This window comes from Tupaia chinensis, unplaced genomic scaffold (assembly GCF_000334495.1).
Source record: "Tupaia chinensis unplaced genomic scaffold, TupChi_1.0 Scaffold000098_1, whole genome shotgun sequence".
NCBI classification, from domain to species: Eukaryota; Metazoa; Chordata; class Mammalia; order Scandentia; family Tupaiidae; genus Tupaia; species Tupaia belangeri.
Window position 1 is genome coordinate 1,271,436 of NW_006159560.1, and position 23,548 is coordinate 1,294,983.

General features: G+C 42.1%; 1 protein-coding gene across 2 annotated transcripts in view; it reads right to left on the minus strand.

Annotated features, from left to right (window-relative positions):
- The window catches only part of ARHGAP10 (Rho GTPase activating protein 10), a 366,526-nt gene that overhangs the window by 204,873 nt on the left and 138,105 nt on the right, over positions 1–23,548 (minus strand). For both annotated transcript variants that reach the window (XM_027769930.1, XM_006143418.3), the window contains exons 4-7: positions 21,826–21,897; positions 8,479–8,580; positions 5,319–5,429; positions 2,018–2,122 (exon numbers count right to left, since the gene is read on the minus strand). In XM_027769930.1, the coding sequence (XP_027625731.1) occupies positions 2,018–2,122; positions 5,319–5,429; positions 8,479–8,580; positions 21,826–21,897 (390 nt within the window). The remainder of the gene's footprint in view (positions 1–2,017; positions 2,123–5,318; positions 5,430–8,478; positions 8,581–21,825; positions 21,898–23,548) is intronic.

Genomic DNA, 23,548 nt, shown 5'->3' on the forward strand with positions numbered 1-23,548 from the left:
CTCTAAAAAAATAAATAAATAAAAAATAATAATAATAAAAAAATAATAAGAAGAAGAAATGACCCTTCTATACCAGACTTACTAAGAGTCTTAATCATGATGGGATGTTGTGTTTTATCAAATGCTTTCTCTGCATCAATTGAAATGATCATATGGTTTTTATCTTTCTTTCTGTTAATATGGTGTATTATATTTATGGTCTTGCATACAATGAACCACCCTTGCATCCCTGGAATAAAGCCTACCTGGTCGTGATGAGTAATCTTTGTTACATGTTGGATACAATTTGCAAATATCTTGTTGAGAATTTTTGCATCTATATTTATCAGAGATATTGGTCTGTAGTTTTCCTTTTTTGTAATGTCTTTATCTGTTTTGAGAATGAGGATGATGGGGGTTTCATAAAATGAATTTGGGAGGTTTCTTTCCTTTTGAATCTTTAGGAATAATTTGAGTAGGATAAGGGTTAACTCTTCCTTAAAAGTTTTGTAGAATTTAGAAGTGAAGCCATCTGGACCTGGGCTTTTCTTTGTCGGGGGGGTTATTTATTACCAATTCAATCTCATGCCTTTTCAAGGGTCTATTCAGGTTTTCTATGTCCTCCTGATTCAATCTGGGTAGCTTATATGCATCCAGGAATTTGTCCATCTCCTCCATGTTCTCTTGTTTGTTGGTATATAGACCATTCTTGGTTTCTTTAAGGATTCTATGAATCCTAATTGTTCATGGTATATTTCCTTCTAAAAATAATTCTATGAATCCTAATTGTTCATGGTATATTTCCTTCTAAAAATAATTCCATTCTAGTGTCCCTGTTCTGAAAGTCTTCTGGGACTACAATTAACAAAATTCCAAAATAAATTTTTAAAACACCTTTTCATTTTTAAGAAAGGTTCATTTTTGTAGGAAATCTATCTCTTAAATATAATCTTTCTACTTTCTTGCTTCCTATTTATTACTCTAGGTTATAGAAAAGAAAGACTGACTCTCAAACAACAACAACAAAAAGACAAACAAAAAAAAAAACAAAGTCTAACTATTTTTACAATAGAAAAGGTAGGTGAAAGCAAATGGCATGGTGGTTAAGGAGCTGGACTCCCACATGGCCAGCCATGGTTCAAGTCCTGGACCTGGTAGACTGAAGAAAATCACCCCAGGTGTGTGTGCATACATGTCCAAAAATCCCAGGAGGAGAAGGGATTACGGCGTGGCCATTCCCCTGGGGAGTGATTTCTCACTTTATCTCTCACTGTCTTTCTCTAGCAATTGTACACACACTATGGTAAAACCTTAAAAAAAAAAAAGGAATTCATCCTCAACTTCTCATTTTGCAAGAAATTACAGGGAGGACAGCACACACAGAGATTCTGATCCATCTATTGTGTGTCGTTCTCCACGAGTCTGTCACAAAGCTATCAAACCAGATAAACGTTGCGAAACTTACCCTGAGCAGCTTTTCAAAAAGGACACTTCTAAGATCAACTCATGTGTTGAGGGGAGAAACGTAACCACCTGAACAACATCGCTATGGTATAGCCCCAATAGAAAGCACATATTTTCCAAAGACAGTGGCAAAGGCCGAGAGCAACGGTGAATGCCAACCTTATTAGTCACTGTGGATAAAATGTAGGGGGTTCCATTTGAACCAAAAGCCTTGCTGGGGATAAAAATCAAGATGCAAAGTTAACAGAGGAGAAATTTATTATCATTTAAATACCACAAATTGAAAGCGGCATGCTCTCTTGTCTGTCCCATGCCAAATAGACTTAGTTACCTTAAAACTTACTCTCAGAGCTGTCAAGAAAGTGCAAGAAAAGCCACCAGGTGGCAGAATTTCCTGAGCCTCAACTAGAGGAAGCGCAGCTTGTTATACCCAGAACTGACCAGAAGGTGGCAACATAGCCTTAGTTTTCTCAGATATCAACCTGGCCTTCATTTAAGGCTTTTCAGAAACCAAATGAATGAAAAATACAGATTTCAAACATCACTTTACACAAGAAACCTTTCATTTCCTTACATTCTGAATGTTGATCTGTAATTCCATTTTGTAGTGATTGAAGTCTTTGGCAAGCTCATGGCCCTGATGGTAGAAAGTAAACATTCCCTGAAAAAACGACAGCATCTAAAACGAGGGGAAAAGAGGGACATTATTAGTGCGCGCACATACTGAAAACAAAACAAAACAACGCTGCAGGGGAGCATCGTATAAACAGTCAAGTGTTTTCCCCCATCTCACTGTCACTCCACTGAAGTAAAGGAATTAAAAGGAAGTTGCAGGTATTCAAGTCAATCTAAGTGCACAGTACTGAGTAACTGGTCTTCACAGAAAAAGAATCTTTTTTTGTCTTAAACATCAAAGCCATTAGACAATTTTTACAGTGTAGTCTAATGGAGAAATGGGTCTCTAAGGCATCCATCCGGCAGTCCTCTTAAGTCAAGAGGATCCTAATATTTATTTGTAGTCAAAATCTTATCACTAGAGGTCACTCCATCTATAAGTAAAATCACAAGGACCAGCAGGTGGTGTAGGGGTTAAGGCACTGGACTCCCACCTGGCTAGACTGTGGTTCAAGTGCCAGACCTGGCTTGAAAATCCAAATCCCTTCTCCATTCTCTTCTTGAAATTTTGGGCACACACACACACACACACACACACACACACACCTGGCATGACGCAGCATGGCCATCCATCCTGAGAATGATTTCTCACTTTCTCTCTCTGCCTCTCCAGCAAGTTCACGTACCCTATGGCAAAAATCTCCCTTCCCCACCTCCTTAAAAAAAAAAGTAAAATCTGGGACCGGCAGGTGGCTTGGTCGTTAAGGGTGCTAGACTCCTACTTGGTTAACCATGGTTCGAGTCCCGGATCTTGCAGCTTGATTTCTTATTCCCTCCCACCTCACTCTGTCCCTCTCTGGTCATATTAAAATAAATATAAATGAAGTTAAATAAAATAATTCTTTTAAGAAAAAAAAAGAAAGAAAGTAAAGTCGAAATGTTCAGAGCTCTCCCATGGTAGCCAGTGCAGTGCTACCCCCTGGTCTGTCGATAAGCCCTGGGACCAGCAGTTAGCATAATGGCGATGTTGATGGACTCCCACATAGTTGACAGACCTGGTGGCTTAAACGCACGCCGGGCGCATGTGCATGCATGCCCAAGATCCTGAGAGGAGAATGGAGAAGAAGGGATTGCGGCATGTCCCTCCCCCCGGGGGGTGATTTCTGGCTTTCTGTTTTTCTGTCTCTGTCTTTCTGGCGAGTGAGCACATGCACCCTAAAAAAATAAATAAATAAATTTTTAAAAACTCTCAAAAAAAAAAAAAAATTAAGCCCTGAGTTTTCTACCAGCTCCTCACCTGCCCTTCTCAACTAGAGGGCGCCACTTCTACCCTACAAGCAAGGAAATTCAAAGCAGGCAGAAGAGATCTGGGAGAGAATGAGAAAATCCTGGAATGCATTTCCTCCAGAATGCCCCGTGGTGCAATGGTCAGGAACTCAAGCTCTGACACTGAACAGCCAATAGATGGATTCCAGCTTCAGCAAGGGCTGGTTCCATGACCTTGGCTACACTGGTAAAACTCTCTACTTCGCGTTCCTTATTTATGACGTGGGGTAATACTAAGGTATTGAGACACGGTACGGAATACATGAGTGAGCACAGTACAGAACTTAGAAAAACTACCTGAACCCTGACTAAGCACTGTAAATGCCCAATAAATGGAGCTCGTTGTTATTATTTCACAGTAAAAAAGGCAAGGTTTAAGGAGCCTTGTTTTCCTCTAATTGAGCGTAATTCTGTTATTCCAATTAGACCACAGCTCCATGAATGGTTTGGTTTGGTTTAGTTTTTAATCTCTTTCAGAGGGTGTGTATACTAACTAAAGAGGAACCAGAAAGCCCTCCCCCGTGGGGCGTGGTCACACCGCAATCCCTTCTCCACTTCTCCTTCCTTTCAGGATTTTGGGCCGCACACACATATACCCAGAATCGTTTTCGTTTTCTTTTTCTGGCCAATTAAGTAAAATATTTACTATTGGCTCTTTAGAGAAAGTTTGCTGACTCCTGTCTTATGGTGCTGGACACATTCTGGGTAGCAGACTGCCTATGACAGAGTAGAAAACCCTGTCCTTCTGGAAGGAGGGCCTAAGGACCCAACATAGTTTTCCAACTGCCAGGTCAAGGACTCAAATCACGCAAACCACCATGTAAGATCCAGCCACTTTAACCACCAGCCCACAGCTGGGCCCAATGCACGCTCATTTTTTATTTTATTATTATTTCATTTCTCAAAGTCACCATGGGTAAATTGTATAGTATGTAAATTATATTTCAATAAAACTGTTTGAAGAAAAATAGCACACAAAAGGTCTGTTAAAATTAAAATGAATGTTAATCTTGAGAATCATGAATTTGTTTCTTTTTTTTGCTACAGCAAAAGTATGAAATAGCCTTTATGTTTTAATCATAAACATATACTCATTAGTGTTCGTGTATATTAATATATAAAAGTGAAGCTACTAGAAAACATCTGTATAATCACAAAAATCCTCCATGTCTAATACAAGCATAAGGACATTCTACAACTTAAGTCATTGTTTTAAGTGTTTTACATACTGGTCTCCACTGAGGTTGGCATAAGCCTTGCCAGATTGTGTTAGAAGCAATGTTATAAATAATCGTTTAAACTTCTCAAGTTTGAACTGCATACTTGCTTTAGAAGTCAACTTGAGTAAAACTATCCCTTAAAAACCATCCACTGACATACTAAAATAAATAATATAACGTCTTTCAAAAGGATCCTTTTACTTTAATCTACCACAGGATGCATGCATTCACCAGAGAGAGACAAAAAAAAAGAGGGAAAGTGGGAAAGCGCCCCCCCCAAGGGGGATGGCTACCCCACAGTTCCATCTCCTCTCTTCTCCGCTCTGGATTTCCGGCATGAACACACACTCGCCCAGCATGTTTCCCAAGCCACTGTGTGTGGGATTCAAACAGCATAAGTCAGCCATGTGGGGTCCACCTGCCTCAACCACCATGCCCCCAGGTGGCCCAAGTGGGCTTTCTAAAGTATGGAACGAAGACTAAGATGTCAGAAATCGCATCCAACTGCAGGAATAGCATCCACGGCACGCTGCTGTGTAAATAACTCCTGCTACCAAGGGCATTCCTTGACTTTCAGGCTGTGTCCACTGGCGTCTATGTCTTCTCTATGTTTCTAGGCTACAGCCTTCGATAACCATAAATGAGATCCAGGAAGGCGAGAACTTGTGTTCTACCACAAAATCCCGCTTGCGGACGGCGCGCCATCATACTCACAGGTTCCACAAACTCGAACTTCTTTCTTTCCTGGATTTCCTGAAGCTTACATACGTATTCCAGGGACAGTTCATAAAAGTGCTGCCGGTTTTGTTCCACTTGGATATCTGCCTACATGAAAATAACCGAGGTTAGTCAAACCAGAGACGGGGCCGAGGGGAACCCCTATCAGAGGTCGGCAAACCTGTTTTTATAAGGACAGTTGTGCTGGAACATGGTTCAATCATTAGTTTATGCTGTTTATCTGTTGATTTATCTCTGGCAACTTCCTGGCCTCAGCAGCAGTAATCGAGCACAAGGATGCAACAGGGACGCTGGGATCCACAAAACAGTGACGATCAGACTCTGCTTAAAAAGTCTGCCAACCCCTGCTCTATAGGTTGAGGTTCACTCCTCGGGGACTGAAAATCAGACACTGAGGCTCCCTCCATAAAATACTTGCCCCGACCACAACTGAAGCCTAAGGCTGAACCACACACAGGCTCGTAAAATTTAAATCACACAAACATCATTTCTATCAATGAAGTCTGGAAGGATGGCAGAGGGGACTGGGAAAACTCCAGCTGTCTGAGCACACAGAGAGTAAGTGACAGCAACAGGTGAAGAAGTGGTGACAATGGTACCTTTTCAGGGGCCTGGTTCTCCAAGGCGGGTCAAGACTTGAAACCTGTGTGTGGCAGTCACGCGCCCAAGCCCTCCCTGTGTCTCATCTCCTGGCAGTGAAGGGGGTACCAGCTAGTCAGGAGACTTCCGAAAAATGGTCCCATTATACCTAGCTTCACTGTAAAGGAATTGAGAAAGGAGCACAGTTCTACGAAAGAAGAGTGAAGAAAGAATTTTCATCTTATAAGCCATTCTTACATCTTCCGATGGGAGTGCGAAGTGGTGCAGCTGCTGTGGAGAACAGTTTGGCAGTTCCTCAAAGCATGAAAAACTGAATTACCGTATAATTCAGCAACTCCATTCTGGGTAAAAACTCCAAAGAAACAGACATGGGGATTCAAAGAGATATTTGTATATCCGTGTTCATAGGAGCATTATTCACCACAGTTAAAAGATGAAAACACCCCAGGTATCCATGCACAGAGGGATACACACGATGTAGTGTGGGCATACAATGGAATATTACTGAACCCTACAACGGAAGGAAATTTTGCAACATGCTCAAACATGGATGAACCTTCAGAATATTACGCTAAAGGCAATAAACCACAGAAAGACAAATACTCTAGGATTCCCTTACACACAATAGTTAGAACAGTCAAATTCATAGAAACAGAAAGCAGAATGGTGGTTGCCAGGGGCTAAAGGGAGGGAGAACAAGATCTCTCCAAATTTCTCATCTGCAGTTTAATTATCTTTGGGATTGATGAACAGCCAAGGTCCTAGCTCACTGACGCACCTTCACATTCGCTCACTCAAACACAAACCTCACGGCAGGTCTTATTTTAGGCCCTGCGGATAGACTATTGACCCAAACAGTGTCATTGCCTTCTGGGAGTTTGCATTCTGGTAGAGGCCATGAATGAACACACACAGAGCACATGAGCATGAAAAAACATGACACCAAAGTCAAAGTGGACGTTAAATAAGATGGTCAAGAAACATTTCTAATAAGATAACTTGTAAGTACAGAATATTTGAAGGAGTGAGCCATGTACAAACACATGGGTAGAGGGAAGAATAAATGCAAAGGCCTGCAGAAGGAGGGTGCTGGTGCCAAGTGGGGCGGGACAGATCATGTGGGATCTTGTGGGCCCTGGAGCCTCTGGAGGTAGCCATTAGGGGGACTAGGAGAAGAGGAGGTCATGAGAAGTGGCATGTTCTGAGCATAGCCCAGACCTAAAAACGACATGCTGACAGACGGGATGTGGGGTATAAGAGAAGGGCCAGGGAGGACTCCAGGAGTGTGCCTAAGCAATGCTCAGAATGAGTTACCTCATTAGAAAGTAAGTGAATATGGAAATCTACTTGGGGCATAGCAATCCACTTCAGGACACCTGAAAATAGAAACCAGGGAGAACAGAGGGAGGAAGCTGCTGGCATAAAGGTGAGAGCCTATAAAAGCAACAGCTGTCACTTCAGAACTGACAGACGGTGGGAGATGAAGGAGTGTATGTAACACCGCATGCTTTCCTACATTATATGGAACGAGGAGAGAATGGAGCCTACCTAAAGTATTGTCATGAGGATTAAGTGACATGAAAGCTCCTGTCTCTTTTATAAACTGTCAGGCTCCATCCAAATGTCAGTCAAAGGTATTAGTGAGACAAAAGAAAATGTCATTTGTAGATAATGTGACACCAACCCCCCATACACACACAGAGTTTGCAGCTAAGTGTTTGCCACTTAAATATAACCCAGGTTTATGCTAGAGTCCACGCCACTAGTAACACTCTGGTCAGGCTTCAGTAAGTGTGTACATTAGGTCCAGACGCCCTGAGTATTACAAAACAAACGAGAAAAGGAGATCGCACTTCTGTGGGATGAGTCAAGAGCTGACAAGTGCAAACACCATCGTTTTCCATGAAATTTTATATTCTGAACTGTAAACAATAAGTTTCTGTTCTGTCTGTGAGGAAAAAAAAAAACTGGCAGAGAACTTAGAAAAAAATAGTTAAAATAAGCAATTAAAATAAGCATTCCTTTCTCCTTATTTGTGGTTAATTCTCCAACCCCACCAAAAAAATCTCTTAACACAAAACAGATGTCCTCTTTTAACAAAGATGAACAACCTGAATCCTCAGTGTTAAATAAGATTAACGCTGCCTTCACAAAAAAAAACAAAATAGTATATGAGCTTATTCAATTCAATTTATTTCTTCAAGAAATCTTGAAAGCCACTTAATGGATCTGTTTCTGCAACTAATATATCTGTTCTTCAGCAGGCTGATTAAAATTATTGTTCCTGTGAAAAATACTCAGAGCCCAAAATTTTCCTACTAGGAATCTGTATTTAACGAATCACTAGAAGATATACTCATTATTTTGTGTCATTTCTTAAGGATTCCTTTTTCCTAATTCATTAATTACTTGTTCATTTTTTTTTCAATCTCTGTATCATGTTGGATGACAAATGTTCAAAGTAAAGCACATTCAAAAATAGACATGTATTATTGTAAACTACAGAAACAAGCTAACAGAAAAATAAAAAGAATACCTCTTGTAAATGTGAGTCTTTCTTTTTGGCTGATAAATTAAGATGTTTATCAATTAGGCTGTAATTCTTTTCTGTCTCTTTGTCAAACTTCTTTTTTTCTTCCTACAAATCAGAAAAACAGACAATTATAATTGAACAGGAAAAAAATGTATACCCACATTAATCCACTAGAAGGCCCAACACATGAGAAATATGTGAAAATGAAAGCAGCACTGAACGCAATGAAGTGTTCTGCACCCTGGCCACTGCGCGTTCATGATCGGGACAGCATCCAGATCAAAGAGACACTTCGTTTTCCTTTAATGTGCATTTCCCCAAGCCTGTTAATTTTCCAACTCTTCGTATTTATCAGCATTAAGGATTAACACTATATGTCACTTGTCCTTCACAAATTGGGGGGAATAAAAGAATAATAAGAAACTAATGCTCAAAAAAACAAACTTGAGAGACCAGCAGACAGCATAATGACTATGTCACTGGACTCCCACGTAGTCGACCACAGTTCAAGTCCCAGACCCAGAGGCTTAAAACTCACGCCGGGCGCATGTGCATGTTTGCTCAAAATCCTGAGAGAAGAATAGAGAAGGGATTGCAGTGTGGCCATCCCCCCCCCCGGGGGTGAGTGATTTCTCGCTTCCTGTTGCTGTCTTTCTGGTTAGTACATGTGCCCTATAGCAAAAATCTCTTTAAAAAAAAAAAAATGCAAACTTGCTCCAGATTTGGCATTAAAATGGAATTCATTTAAAATTAAATTCATTTTGCTCTAGGTTGAAAAACAATCTTAATGCTGTTAGAAAAAGCATCTTGGGAAAGAAGCTCTTACCTTAGCCGGACAGGAATGTAACAATCAGATCCTTTGAACAATAATAACGTCATCTATTTTCTCAAACCTTACCAGTGATTTCTATAACACTCGGTAGAACAAGTACCAACAGGTCCACAGGGCCTAAAATAATTCTGACATATGACATTGAGATGCTTTGGTTTAATACTAGAAGCAGTTCTTGTGTACTGCCTAGAACTAGTGCTTGTTTTCCTTTTGTTTTGAAAGCTTTTTGATACAAATTTTTGATAACCAATTTTTAAATGCAGAAGAGAAAAATTCCCTCACTTAAAGCTAGTTGCCCTCTTGGCAGATTTGTATATCCCTTTATTCATGATAGAGCATGTGTGCATGCATGAGAGTGAGAGGCCAAGAGGAGCACCCTTCAGAAAATTGGGTCATGCTGGGAGCCTCTTCCTCCAGGCTTCAAGCCCGTCAGATCTTGGGCAGTTGAGGCATTCTCAGAGTGCTGTGTCAGGGATTCGAACTGCAGTTGCCGTGTGGCATGCAGCTTCTCTTAAACAGTGCATTACCACTGTGCCATTTAGCCAGCCCAGAATTTCAATCAACACTGTAGGTATCAATGAGGATATGTTATGTCCAGAGTCTGGTCATGCCCAAAATCCCAGGAGAAGAAGGGATTGTGCTGTGGCCAGCCCCCTTCCCTTGGGGGACGATTTTTCACTTTCTATCCCTGTCTCTCTGGTAAGTACACATGTCCTATAGCAAAAACCTCTCCAATAAACAAATAAATAAACCACCTGGTAATATAGAATCTATGTTTGCTTTAGTAAAAAATACCAGCAATTTTTTCTGCACTAGCTCACTCTTAGATGCAATCCTAAAATTCTTCAATCATATAGTTCACCTATGAGTGACAAAGGAACCAAAAAAATAGGCAATTAGGCAATTATAGTCTAACCACTTTTACTTAATAAGGCATTCTTTTGTTGAAACAGAGCACTGTATTTGCACGTATGCCTTAGATTTCCTTTCATTTACAACCATTTTTTTAAACTCCAACACTCTGTTTACTCTCTCTTCTACTTTTGATTATTATGCTCTTGATTCATTCTTTTCATGACTAACAAAAAAGAAACTCAACATATACCTACCTACCTACCTACCTATTACTTCAAAATATCTACTGTTTGGGGGCCAGGAGGTGGCGTGGTGGTTAGATCAGCTGGACTCCCACAGGGCCGACTGCAGTTCAAGTCCCTGACCTGGTGCCTTGTTTTCTCTCTCTGATGAGTACACATGTCCCACAATAAATTATAAAATAATAATAATAATAAATAAAATTAAATAAAAACTTATGGGGGGAAGGAGGAATCTACCAGTTAAAAAGCTGACACTATGAAGTGCCCATAGAACTCAGTGTCTGAAGAGTTCATTCTAGGCCTGGCTAATGTACTCTGTGACTTTATCCTGGGCTCACAGCATTCTCTGAGTCTCAGTTTTTCAGATTTAATTTTTTTTTATTTGGTGGGGGGAGGTTTTTGCTATAGGGCATGTGCGTTCGCCAAAAAGCGTGTGTGCTCCCCAGAAAGAGAGAGACAGAGAGACAAGAGAGCGAGAAATCACTCTCCAGGGGGGATGGCCACACCACAGTCCCTTCTCTTCCGTTCTTCTCTTGGGATCTTGGGCATGCATGCACATGCACCCAGAGTGAGTTTAAGCTGCTGGATCTGGGACTCAAACCACGGTTGACTACTTGGGAGTCCAGCGAAGTAGCCATTATGCCATCTGCTAGTCCCTCACTGACTACATTTTCAAAGGTTCTTATTTGGTTGCCAGTTCTTTGTATTTTTATCTATCTCAATTTCATAATTTTTTGATCTCACATGGAGTTTTTCCTATTCTAAACAGAGAATCTAATGCTGCTTTAAAAATTACTTTCAAGGGCCAGCAGGTGGCATAGTGGTTAAGGCTCTGGACTCCCACATGGCTACCCATGGTTCAAGTTCTGAACCTGGTGGCTTACTTTCTCACTTTCCCTTCCCCTCTTTCTGTCTCTCTCTGGTGAGAACATGTGCCCTATAACAAATTAAAAGAATATTAGTAATAAAATAAAGTAATTCTTAAATTATTCTCAGATTGTACAAATTACTTTTTTTCTTTTAAAGGTTTTTGTCATAGAGCATGTGTGCTCACTGGAGAGAGAAAAACAGTAAAAGGGAAAGTAAAAGATCATCCCCCCCACCCCAGATTAGAGGGCGATGCTGTAGTCCCTTCTCCTCCATTTTCCTCCTGGAATCCTGGGCACAAATGCATGCATGCCCAGCATAAATTTTAAGCTGCCAGGTCCAGGACTTGAACTGCTGTTGGCTATAGGGGAGTCTATCACCTTAACCACTGTGCCACCTACTGGCCCTAAATTACTTTTTACTTACAATGAGTTTATCTATTGATTGTTATTTATTTATTTATTTTTTGTTTTCTCAGTGCTTGGAATGACATTGAAATCACAGGTCAATTTTGAGAGAATTGAAAACTTAACTATATCAAATACTTTTTTTTTTTTTTCCGGAGAGGATTTTTTTAGCTATCAGGCACATGCATTCGCCAAAAAGACAGAGACAGAGAGAAGAAAGTGAGAAATCACCCCCCCCCCCGGGAGGATGGCCACACCGCAATCCCTTCTCCTCCATTCTCCTTTTGGGATCTTGGACACGCACGTACACGCACCTGGCGTGAGTTTAAGCCACCAGGTCCGGGCCTCGAACCATGGTCAACTACATGGGAGTTCAGCGACATAGACATTACGCAAACTGCTGGTCCCCTCAGGTTTAATTTTAAAGAATAGGCCCAGCCTGCTGGTTGCAAAGAGCTGTGGCACTGTGGGCCGGGTTCCCACCAGGTGCCTACAAGTATGTTCAGGACCCTGACGAGCTGGAAGGCTGGTGGAGGGTGCTTTGCTTGTACACGCGTGTGCACAGACACATGCATGTGTACTCATATCATGATTTTTTAATCTAAATAAACAAATGAATAAAATGGGAATCAAAGTCATGCCTCTGCATTTACCACCAGACTGCTGAAAATCGAAATCATACAGTGAGAAAGGTTCACCATCTTTACAGACCAGTACGAACAAGGAATAGAGAAAGTATTTTTGCTAACGTACTTGGTTTTCATCTGATTCACAGAAAGGGACAAAGACAGGAGTGATGCTGAGATCAGCAGACAAAACTCCCAGCGCACTTGGTTGTGGTGGGGTTCGTAAGTTACTGTGTGGGAAAAGTCCGGAATGAAAGAAAATGGTTGTATCAAGGCATTGTAGAGAAAAAATCTAGCCAAGAAACGACAAGACACCCACCACATGGGCCAGAAATGCATTCATTCATACGTGGTATGGTGTTATACAACTGCTGTTGTGTTTGGTTTTTCCATTTTTTCTTCCTGCATTTGTTCTTCATGTTCTTATAGATTATTATAATTGACCATCTGTGTCTTTGTGCTCATGTGATTTTCTTGTGCTGAAATAATATAAATGTCCAAGGAAACAATATTCAAGTGGCATTTTAAAAAGAACGGAGCGAAGTTGATTTCCACCACGCCGTTACGGAAAATACATTTAACATAAATTGAGTAGCGTAACAAAAAATTCCATCAAGGGTGATATAAAATACAATGTGAAATGTTCCCTATAAAACATTAAGTTGCAAACTCAAGGGAGCCTGGGCCAGGCAGTACCATGAGGGGAGTGGGCGGGGAGGGAAGGGCGGGAAGGCACAGTGCAGGCCAGCAGACCAGCAGGGGCCTGTCTTCCCCGGGAGGGGAAGGGGCCAGGACTCAGCACCCCGTGGATTCCTGCCATGCAGGAACACAAGCCCACATAAAGGCCAGGTCTCCCAATTTGCCTAAAACTGCTGAAAAACCTAATCGTTTTTAAAATGAGGCAAGAAGTTTTTTAAACGTAAGAACTTGAAGCAAAACAAAATTTATGTTTACAGATTAAGTGACTCATAGAGAGATGGCTTGTAATGGGTTATAAAATTACGTGTGCCAAAAAGAAAGAAAAAAAAAAAAAGGAAAGCCCTACTAATTAAAGCAGCACCCTCACTCAAACAAAACACACGTGAACCCAGCACAGGGAACTCCTGGGCCTAAAAACCACAGCTCAGATCATCGGCTCTTTTAAATATGACTAGAAATCATATCAATATAAAAGTACCATTCAAAAAAAAGTACCATTATAATACCTGGGTGAAAATATATATATGATCCAACTAAATGGGCTAGGATAATTGTTTAACTACTGGGAAAAAGAAAAAGAGAACACCACCCACATATCAAAATTAATCCCAGATGGATTGAGAGAGTCACAAGATTAACATGAAGCCATGAAAAAAGGATATTTTCAGACTCAGAATAGAGGGACCTTCTACACTAAGAAGTTGAAGAGGCCCTAACAACTTTTAAATACCAAATAACAACAATCAAGCTAAAAGGTGAACAGTGAAATGGGGAAATCGCAACCCTCACTGTCAAAAAGGAAATAAACATTTTTAACACAGAAAACATTCTTTATTAAGCAATTTTTTTGCTAAAAGCATGCATTAATACATTCACAGAAAAATGTATGAACAATACAAAGATGTACAAAAGTCAGAAAGTTAACTGATTTTTCTATAGGATATTAGAATTTTTTATTTTGTTTTGAAAGGGGGAAAGAACTTTAAGTTACCAGAACAGTTTTTACTTTTCTGTAGTTTATAAATGTTCTAGGACAAGGAAATAAAAAGGCTTATTTTCAAACTACAAACATTAAATAATGTTTGAATAATCCAGAGAAGAACTTACTTTCTGAGAGAACTCAAATCCTTCCTCCCTTTATTTAAGAGAAATGGATAATAACCCACATACAGGAAACAAGATTCACACCACAAGTAATAAAATTAGTAAGACCACCTTCTTTTTTTTTTTTTTTTAATTTGCCAGAAGGTATGTGTATTTAGGCAGAGAGAGAAAGACAGAGACAGAGGAAGAATGAGAAACATCCCCCATGAAGGATGGCCACAAAGCAATCCCTTCTCCTTTTTTCCTCTCAGGATTTTGGGCATGCACGCACATGAACGGGTGTGGTTTTCAAGCCTTCAGGTTAGGACTACAACCTTGCTGTTGCCATGTGGGATCTAGCTGTCTTGACCACCAGGCCTTTGGTTATCTAAGAATGCTTTTTAAAACATAATCCTGAGGCCAGCAGGTGATGTAGTGGTTGAGGGCACTGGACTCCTGCACAGAAGACCACGCGCGGATCAAGTCGTGGACCTGGTGACTTGCTTTCTCACTTTCTTTCTTTCTCTCTCCCCTTCTCTGATCAAATTTAAATAAATAAATAATAAATAAATAAAATCATTCTTAAAAAAAAAAAAAAACTTTATCCTGGGGGATGGCAGGTGGCATACTGGTTAAGGCACTGGACTCCCACATGCCAACTACGGCTTCAGTCCCGGACATGGCAGCCTGCTTTCTCACTTTCCCCCCACTTTCTTTCTTTTTCTCTCTTTGGTCAAATTAAAAAAATAAAAATAAAAACATAATCCTGGTGGCCAGAAAATGAATGGCACAGCAGTAACACACCGCTCTGAGAGGCTGACCCACGGGAGAAGGTTCTAGGTTCACATCCAGAGGCCTCCTCCATACACTGGGTGTGAGCGTGCCCATGAACCAGACTGGTTGAAGCTAGAAATGGAATTCAGCCTGAAGACCCTGACAGGATGCCTGACTGACTGTCTCTCCTTCTCTCTCTTCTTGGGCATGGTGGCGCCCACCCTATGGCAAAAACCTATGGAGACTGGAGGACTGTGGCATCGAGTCTATCTCTCTCTCCCTCTGTCTCTTCTTCTCTCCCCCACTCTCTCTCACTCATGGAAGAAAAATAAAAGAAACGTTAGAGCACACAACCCTGTCCACCCACGCTGACCAGCTTTGCCTGCCCTCTGCTTGGGCTGCTTTGGCCCACCAGCTTCCCACAAACCCCACCTCCTCTCTGAAGCACGTCCTTGGCACTCCCGGGGAGGAACAGCAATCCCCCATAACTCCTCCGAGTGTCATCTACCCTCCTTGAGATTTCACTCGCCTTATCCAATCCCACCCTTTGCTCCCCAGAAACGAGACCTCAGCCCTTCCTCCTGCAGAATGGCACAGTGGGCTCCACATCACACAGGTGTCCAGGACACATCCCTCAGAGAACAAGCGAGCAGGCCATGGAGGGCTGCAGGGCACCACCACGCACAGGGGCAAGGCTCAGAGTCCCGATTCAGCACCCGAGCACTAGGTGGTCACTAGGGTCAGGACCCCAGTGGGCTGACAGCAGACCAAACCCCTGAGCAGTTCGCATTCGGCAAGCTGAGGAGGAGCAAGCCGTCACAGGGAAGGAGAGAAAACTCCCCCTGCAGGCCAGGCTCTAGCGAGACAAGCAAAGGGGATCATCAGATGCATTTAATTCGCACCAGAATCTCTGCCACAGCTATCATTCGCTCATTTTACAGACCAGAAACTGCAGTTTAGCCGCCATAAGTAACTTGCCCCAACTAAAAGGATTCAAACCAGAAGAATCAAGTCTTCCTGGAAGAGCCTCCTGGTGCTCTGAAGCAGGGCACATTCCAGAACCCCTCTGCTTACTCCATCGGGACACTTTTCACAATGAATTTTATTGCTTTTTTTAATTCAAGTCTCCCACTAAACTGCTAACTTCTTAAAGACTGGCCAGTGGGTTTTTTGTTTGCTTGTTTTAGTTTTTACTATAAGACACATGTACTCATCAGTGAGAGAGAGAAAGAAAAAGAAATTATCCCCCAGGAGGGATGGTCATACCTTAATCTCTTCTCCTTTGGGCCTGCATGCACACCTGCCTACTTGTTTTTCAAACTGGTGGGTCCAGGACTGAAATCATAAAGCTGTCCATATGGGAACCAGCCACCTTAACCTCAGTACCATCAGCTAGCCCCAGACAGTGTTTTAATTCTTAGTTGCATCCCAGGGCCTCTCATACTGTGCCATATTACATGCATTACTAAGTATTTTACCACCAAAATGAAAAAAAAAAAAAAAGAATTACAAGTTTATTTTGAATTAAATCATCACTGTTACTGCTTTATCAAACAATTTAGATGAGAACTTATGCTAACAGGTTTGTTTTTATTTAACCTATAGTTTGCAATTACTTGCAGAATCTTGGGACATAAGTTTTTATCAAAAATTTAAGCATTAGACACAGTTTGGGAGGGAAATCGAAAAAAATCTGGAGTGATGGTTTGGTAATAGGCTGAGGTAATAAGTCCTATTATATGAACTAACAATTTTGTTTCAAATCTTCGGTTTCAACTTTTTTTTAAGAATTATTTATTTACTTAATTCCATTTGATATTATTTTTCTTTTTTTTTTTTAATTTGACCAGAGAGAGACAGAGGGAGAAAGGGAAAGGGAGAAAGCAAGCCTCCAGATCCGGGACTTGAACTGTGGTTGCCATGTGGGAATCTGTCGGCTCCCAGTTTCAACTTTTTATTCTACTGGATAAAACTACAATTGCCCTTTCCTAAATAGCATTTGAATAGACTCTACTGTCAAGATAGTTTCATTGTATCTACTTATTATTTTTGCATGCTACTGCTTGCTTAAACTCACATTTTTTTACTTGATTGGTCAAATGTCTAAAAGAGTACATTTTAATCTTCCCACCCCAAGTCTTATACCACGTTCTGATAGGTTTTGGCTCCCAGGTGTCTGGTACCTGTATCCGTTTCCTGGGACTCCACTGGCACCTAAAGAGTAATGGCTATCAATAACACACTCATGACCCTTGGAGATAAGGGCCGAGCTCCTCAAGGAGGTGAAAGAGCACAAAAATGAGTAAGAACTGGGTGAGACCTTGAAGAAAACTGAAAAATAACTTCATCTGAGACAGCAGGGAACAATCTGTATTCTGCAATGGTAAATGGGCTTTTTAAACAAAGGTGAGAACCAAGCAAGCACGTTAGGAAACGTAAGAAAACCGACCGGTGGGGACCAGCAGTTGGCGTAATGGCTATGTCGCTGGACTCCCATGTAGCCAACTGTGGTTCGAGTCCCGGACCTGGTGGCTTAAATTCACGCTGGGTGCGTGTGCGTGCGTACCCAAGATCCTGAGAGGAGAATGGAGAAGAAGGGATTGTGGCGTGGCCATCCCCCCGGGGGGAGAATTCTCGCTTTCTATCTCTCTGTCTCTCTCTGTGTTTCTGGTGAGCTCATGCGCCCTATAGCAAACCCCCCCCCCAAAAAAAAAAAAGAAAAAGAAAACCTACTGGTGGATGTGTGAGTCCAAATGCATAAGTATGACTCAAGGAGAACAGAGCCAAACAGGAGTAACGCAGCAGAAAAGAATACCCTGGGGCTTCTTAAAAATCCACTTGACAAAAACCACCCGGCAGTTGAGAGTACATTTAAACCACAGTTAAATGTATAATGGGGCTCCTGGAAATGAGAGAGCAAGAGTACACAAAAGTGAAAGAGCTTCTGTGTAAAGGCAAAGGGTAAGACACTACTAGATGGGAAAAAAGAGGAGAGAAAGAAAACATCAAAATGTTCACTCCGATATCTAAAAATTCCGACGTGTTCAAAATATGTATGTGTATTTTTTTATCCCCATATCAAAACTGTTTTGTGCCATTTTTTAAAAGCCTTTAAACCTGAGCTAATGTCTTTTTTAAGTACCCCACATAAACTGTCTAACTAAAAGAACAAGACTGTATGCTGGCCAAATTGCGTACAATAGTTACAAAGCAGACTAAGAAAGTAATCAAATAGCCAAGTCCTAAACGTTTTCCTGATACTTAGAGACTTACCAGTTGAAAAGGTTATTTATTAGGTACTCGCACAGTAAGGCAGAGTGGAAGCTGGCAGGGAAAGGATATACAGCACAGCCTTTCACAGGTTTAACAACCTAACAGCAGAGACATGGGCACTGCGACACATGCCTCAGCTAATGGAAAAACAGGTATTTACATATCACCGAATACGATTCCCTACTATTTGTGACGGACACACAAAACTCTCAGCAAGAAAGCTTCCTCCTTGTGACCAACAAGACTGGCCCTTCTGCAGGTAACATCAAGAGCCAACACACATGCTACACTGAACAAGAATGGAGGGGAGAGGCCAGCAGGTGGTGTGGTGGTTAAGGCGTTGGACTCCCTTATGGCCAACTCTGGTTCTAGTCCTGGACCCAGTGGTTTGAAGCTCATGCCAGGCATGTTTGCCTCTCTGCCCAGCATCCCAAGAAGAGAATGGAGGAGAAGGGAATGGGGCATGGCCATCCCTAGTGGCAGGGTGATTTCTCACATCCTCTCTGTCTCTCTCTTGGGTGAGTACACACACCCTATGGTAAAAACCTAAACTTGAAGCCAAAATAATAGAGGGACCAAAAAAAAGGGATTTCAGGATAGAGTTTGGTCAGTAAATAGCTCGAGTCAGAGAGTGGACTATTAAAATAAATTCTCGTTTTAAATGAGCTATTTATTTGCAAGTTGATCTGCAGGATATACTCTGAACAAGGATAATGTCAGAAGCTGGTTATTATGGGAAGGGGGAAGAACTCAATAAAAATCTGAGGTCAGAAACTTATAAAACCCACTAGGGTGGATGGCAAACAAAAAGAAAAAAATTGTATTTTTTAAAACTTTGCAGAGGGCACATGGGCTGGGGGTGGGGACGAATGTGAGAAGCACACCCGTGTGGAATGATCACAATGCCTTCTCCATTTGCGGACTTTGGGCGTGCACACACATCTCTCTGGCTTGATTTTCAAACCTCAGGGCCTGGTACTTGAACCACACAGTTGGATGTGTGGGATCCATACCACCTTAACTACCACACCGCTGGATGGCCCAAAATGTATTCACTCATTTTTCATTCCCATGATGCTGTTATAGCCCTACCACTACCACCCCTAACTGAAATAAGGAAAATGACATGGCGGTTGACTGTAAGCAGAATCTGTCAACGAAATGTTACAAAACAAAGTCAGTCTGTTCAAACTTTAAAACAGACTAAAAGAGGGGACCAGCAGATGGCGCAGCAGACACATCGCTAGACTCCCATGTGGCCAACCAAACCAATGGTTTGAGTCCTAGACCCAGTGGCTTGAAAATCATACCAGGCACATGTGTATGCATGCCCAAGAGCCCGGGAGAACTGAGGAAGAGGAGAAGGGGCTCTAGCGTGGCCACTGCACAGGCAGGGTGGTGGTAGTGGAGGTGATTTCTTACTTCCCCTCTTACTTTCTGTCTCTCTCCAGCATGTGCACACACCCTAAGGCAAAAACCAAGCTCGTTATTTGATACATAAGAAACTAAAGCCACATATCTGTCCAAGGTTACAGAGGTGACCTCCAATATCCTGCTGGAAAACTAGAGGAGGCGATCTAGCTGTGTACGTGCCTCAGCAATCAGAGGAGGTGGGCCCAATGGTTTGAGTCCTAGACCCAGTGGCTTGAAAATCATACCAGGCACATGTGTATGCATGCCCAAGAGCCCGGGAGAACTGAGGAAGAGGAGAAGGGGCTCTAGCGTGGCCACTGCACAGGCAGGGTGGTGGTAGTGGAGGTGATTTCTTACTTCCCCTCTTACTTTCTGTCTCTCTCCAGCATGTGCACACACCCTAAGGCAAAAACCAAGCTCGTTATTTGATACATAAGAAACTAAAGCCACATATCTGTCCAAGGTTACAGAGGTGACCTCCAATATCCTGCTGGAAAACTAGAGGAGGCGATCTAGCTGTGTACGTGCCTCAGCAATCAGAGGAGGTGGGCCCCGGAGAGCAGAGGAAGCCCTGTTTGCCTCCACTGTCCACGTGGTCTGAACGTCAACACACAGCCCTGTATCTGAGACTGTCACGTGGCGGGCAGCCCTGTAGGGCAGTGCTTAAGCACCGTGCACAAAAAAAAAAAACAGACTGCTCATGGCCGACCACATTTCAAATCTGGCCCCAGATGCCTGAAAAACATGCCAAGCATTTGTATGTGCATACCCAAAATCCTGATAGGATGGCAGAAAGGAGGAAAAGGGACTGCGCTGTGACCATTCTGTGTTGAAGATGTTTCCCCTCCCTTGCTCTCTCTCAAACAAAGCTATAAATCCTCTGGCAATTAAAACAAAACTATGTCATATCGAAAATAAATGCCAATAGTGTAACAAATCACTTAAAAGAGATCTGATTCTGAAAGAGCAACTAAAAAGCTGGAACTCTTTGGGTGCATCTGTGTATTTACAGCTACTGAGGCCACAATGTTCATGTGTACCAAGAGATTGTAACGGTTGCTTTTAGGAAGAGAAAGAAAAAAAAAAAAAGCTTCACGTCTCCAGCCACATGGTACAAATATAAAAACTTTCTTCCCTACCTAAAATTGATGTTCTTCTCTCATCCTTGTGCCTAGCCAAAAATGGTAAACAACTTGCAAACGGTACTTTTCCTTCCTCAAGCAGATACACAAAATTCAGGAAGAACTGGTGGAAATTACTTCTGTGGGATAATGTCGAAGCTCAGATCACCATCTTTAGAAACTGCTAAACATATCCCAAGTTCCCCATGGCAAGGTCCCTGCATTATTCCAGGAAATCTTGGCTAACTCCCAGATTCTTCAGCACAGAATAAAGTTCACTCATCCTTTAATGCCCAGCACAATGCCCTCTACAATACACAATACAGTAACCATACTGGCACATAATAGCTCAGTAAATCTTTGTTAAATTGAAGAAAATTCGGGACCAGCGGTTGGCGTAATGGCTATGTCAATGGACTCCAATGTGGTCGACCACAGTTTGAGTCCCAGACTCGGTGGCTTAAACTCACACCGGGCACATGTGTGTTCATGCCCAAGATTCTGAGAGGAGAATGGAGGACTAGGGATTGCAATGTGGCCATTGCATCTGGGGGGTGATTTCTCACTTTCTGTCTCTCTGTCTCTATCTTTTTGAAGAGCACATGTGCCCTATGGCAAAAACCTCTCAAAAAAAAAAAATTTTTTTTAAGAAAATTTATCCCAGGACCAGCAGTTAGCGTAATGGCTATGTCGCTGGACTCCCACATAGTCAACCGTGGTTCGCAACCTGGACCCAGTGGCTTAAAACTCACGCCGGGCGTGTGTGCGTGCAGGCCCAAGATCCCGAGAGGAGAACAGAGAAGGGACTGTGGCGTGGCCATCCCCCCTGGGGGGTGATTTCTCGTTTTCTGTCTCTCTGTCTCTTTCTGTCTGTCTGGCGAGCACACGCACCCTATAGCAAAAACCTCTCCAAAAAAAAAAAGTCTACGTGGAAAGGTAGGTAGAGATTACTAGAGACTTTACTACCCTGTCCAGGTGTTTTTGTTTGGTTTTGGATTGCATATCCCCCAAGGGGGGAAAAGCACATTTAAAAAGAGAAACAACAGATGGTTCACTCCAGCATCCCCTTCCACGCTGCCAAATGTGAATAACGCATACACAGAATCACAGAGACATCCACATGTTCTGTTTACAAATGTACACAAATGAGACACAAACCTTTACAGCTCCAAGTTGCTCTTTTCTGAATTTTTCCAAAGGTTTAATCAGGGTTTCGGTTACACTTAATGCCTAGAGAAGGAGAGTGATAACAAAAGAGCATGGTATTAGATTTCCGAAAAGGAAAAAATTCCTATTTCATTTCCCTCTTCCACCCCACCCAGAAATAAAATGAACAACACATTTAACTGCTTTATCTCACTCTGCCAGTGCAACAATTAAATCACTTCTCCACTGACTAAACTAGAACCCCATAAATATTTTCAGGGAAGAGGAGGTGGGGCAGATAGAAAGGGAAATGTCACTCAACCCCAACATCTTCCATGAAGTAGCAAAGGGGCTGTCTTTAAAAACAAAGGGGTCTATCATTTTCATTAACAGAACACTTCTGTCTGTGATGTTTTTCCTTCCCTCCCCCTCCTCAGAAATTTAAAATTCAATTACATTCCTTTATTGGTGATCAGACTACATTATGTAAAAGGCTAAGAGTGACTACTGGCTTAAATACAACCAGTCTGCCCTTCATCACTGAACCTTCCTCATAAGGATTTAAGGTATATGAAGAAGGTGGAGCCCCTGCAGGCTCACAAGGCTACGGTAATACCTGGGCAAGCCAGCAGACATTACATACGAGAGGGTCGACACACGAGGCATTACATACGAGGCAGGAGCCACACACTTCAGTTATATTCATTGTTCTTTTAAAGAATTATTTTTATTTAAAATCCTTTTCCTTCATTTCTTTTTCTTTCTTTCTTCCTTCCCTTCTTTCTTTCCTTCTCTGTCTCTCTTTCTTTCTCTTCCTTCCTTCTTTTTAAATTTGACCAGAGTGAGAGAGGGAAAATGAGAGAGCAAGCTGCTAGGTCCAGGACCTAAACCATGGTTGGCCAGTGCCTTTAACCACCAAGCCACTTGCCACCTCCCCAAATTTGTTCCTGATATTGGCTAGTTTGAGGCTTTTCAATTTAAGCCACAAAATACTGGCAATGCAAATAAAAGGGAATACGCGCCTAAAGAGAACATGCTTGCTAATATGCTGGTTAGCGATGGCTTTCTCACTCCCTCTGGATACTCCCAGAAGTATCCAGAAAAGAGTAAGAAACCTCCAAACACTAGACACGAATGTGCCATCCACCTTACAAAGGCCTCCAAAAATCCACAGTTAAAATTTTAGAAAAAAGGGAGGCCAGAAGGTGATGCAGCAGTAAAACGCAACGCTCTGCGAAGCTGACCCATGCAGAATCGTTCCTGGTTCACACCTGGAGACCTCTCTGAGTAGAGGGCACCCATGGTGCCTGGGATCTGGTGCTGGTTGGGGTTGGATTGTGGCATCAAGGCTCTGTTGGGGGTGTGGTCTTGTCTCTTGTTTCTCTCACTCATGGAAAAAAATTAACTTTTTCTAAAATTCTTCCAAAATTTTAGAGAGTAAGCTACTTTAAAAAAAAAAAAAGGATGGGACCAGCAGTTAGTGTAATGGCTATGTCGCTGGACTCCCACGTAGTCAACTGCGGTTGGAGTCCCAGACCCAGTGGCTTAAACTCACGCCGGGCGCGTGTGCGTGTGTGCCCAAGATCCCGAGAGGAGAATGGAGGAGAAGGGATTGCGGCGTCGCCATCCCCCCTGGGGGGGTGATTTCTCGCTTTCTTTGTCTCTGTCTCTCTCTGTCTGTTTGGCGAGCGCACACGCCCTATAGCAAAAACCTCTCAAAAAAAAAAAAAAAAAA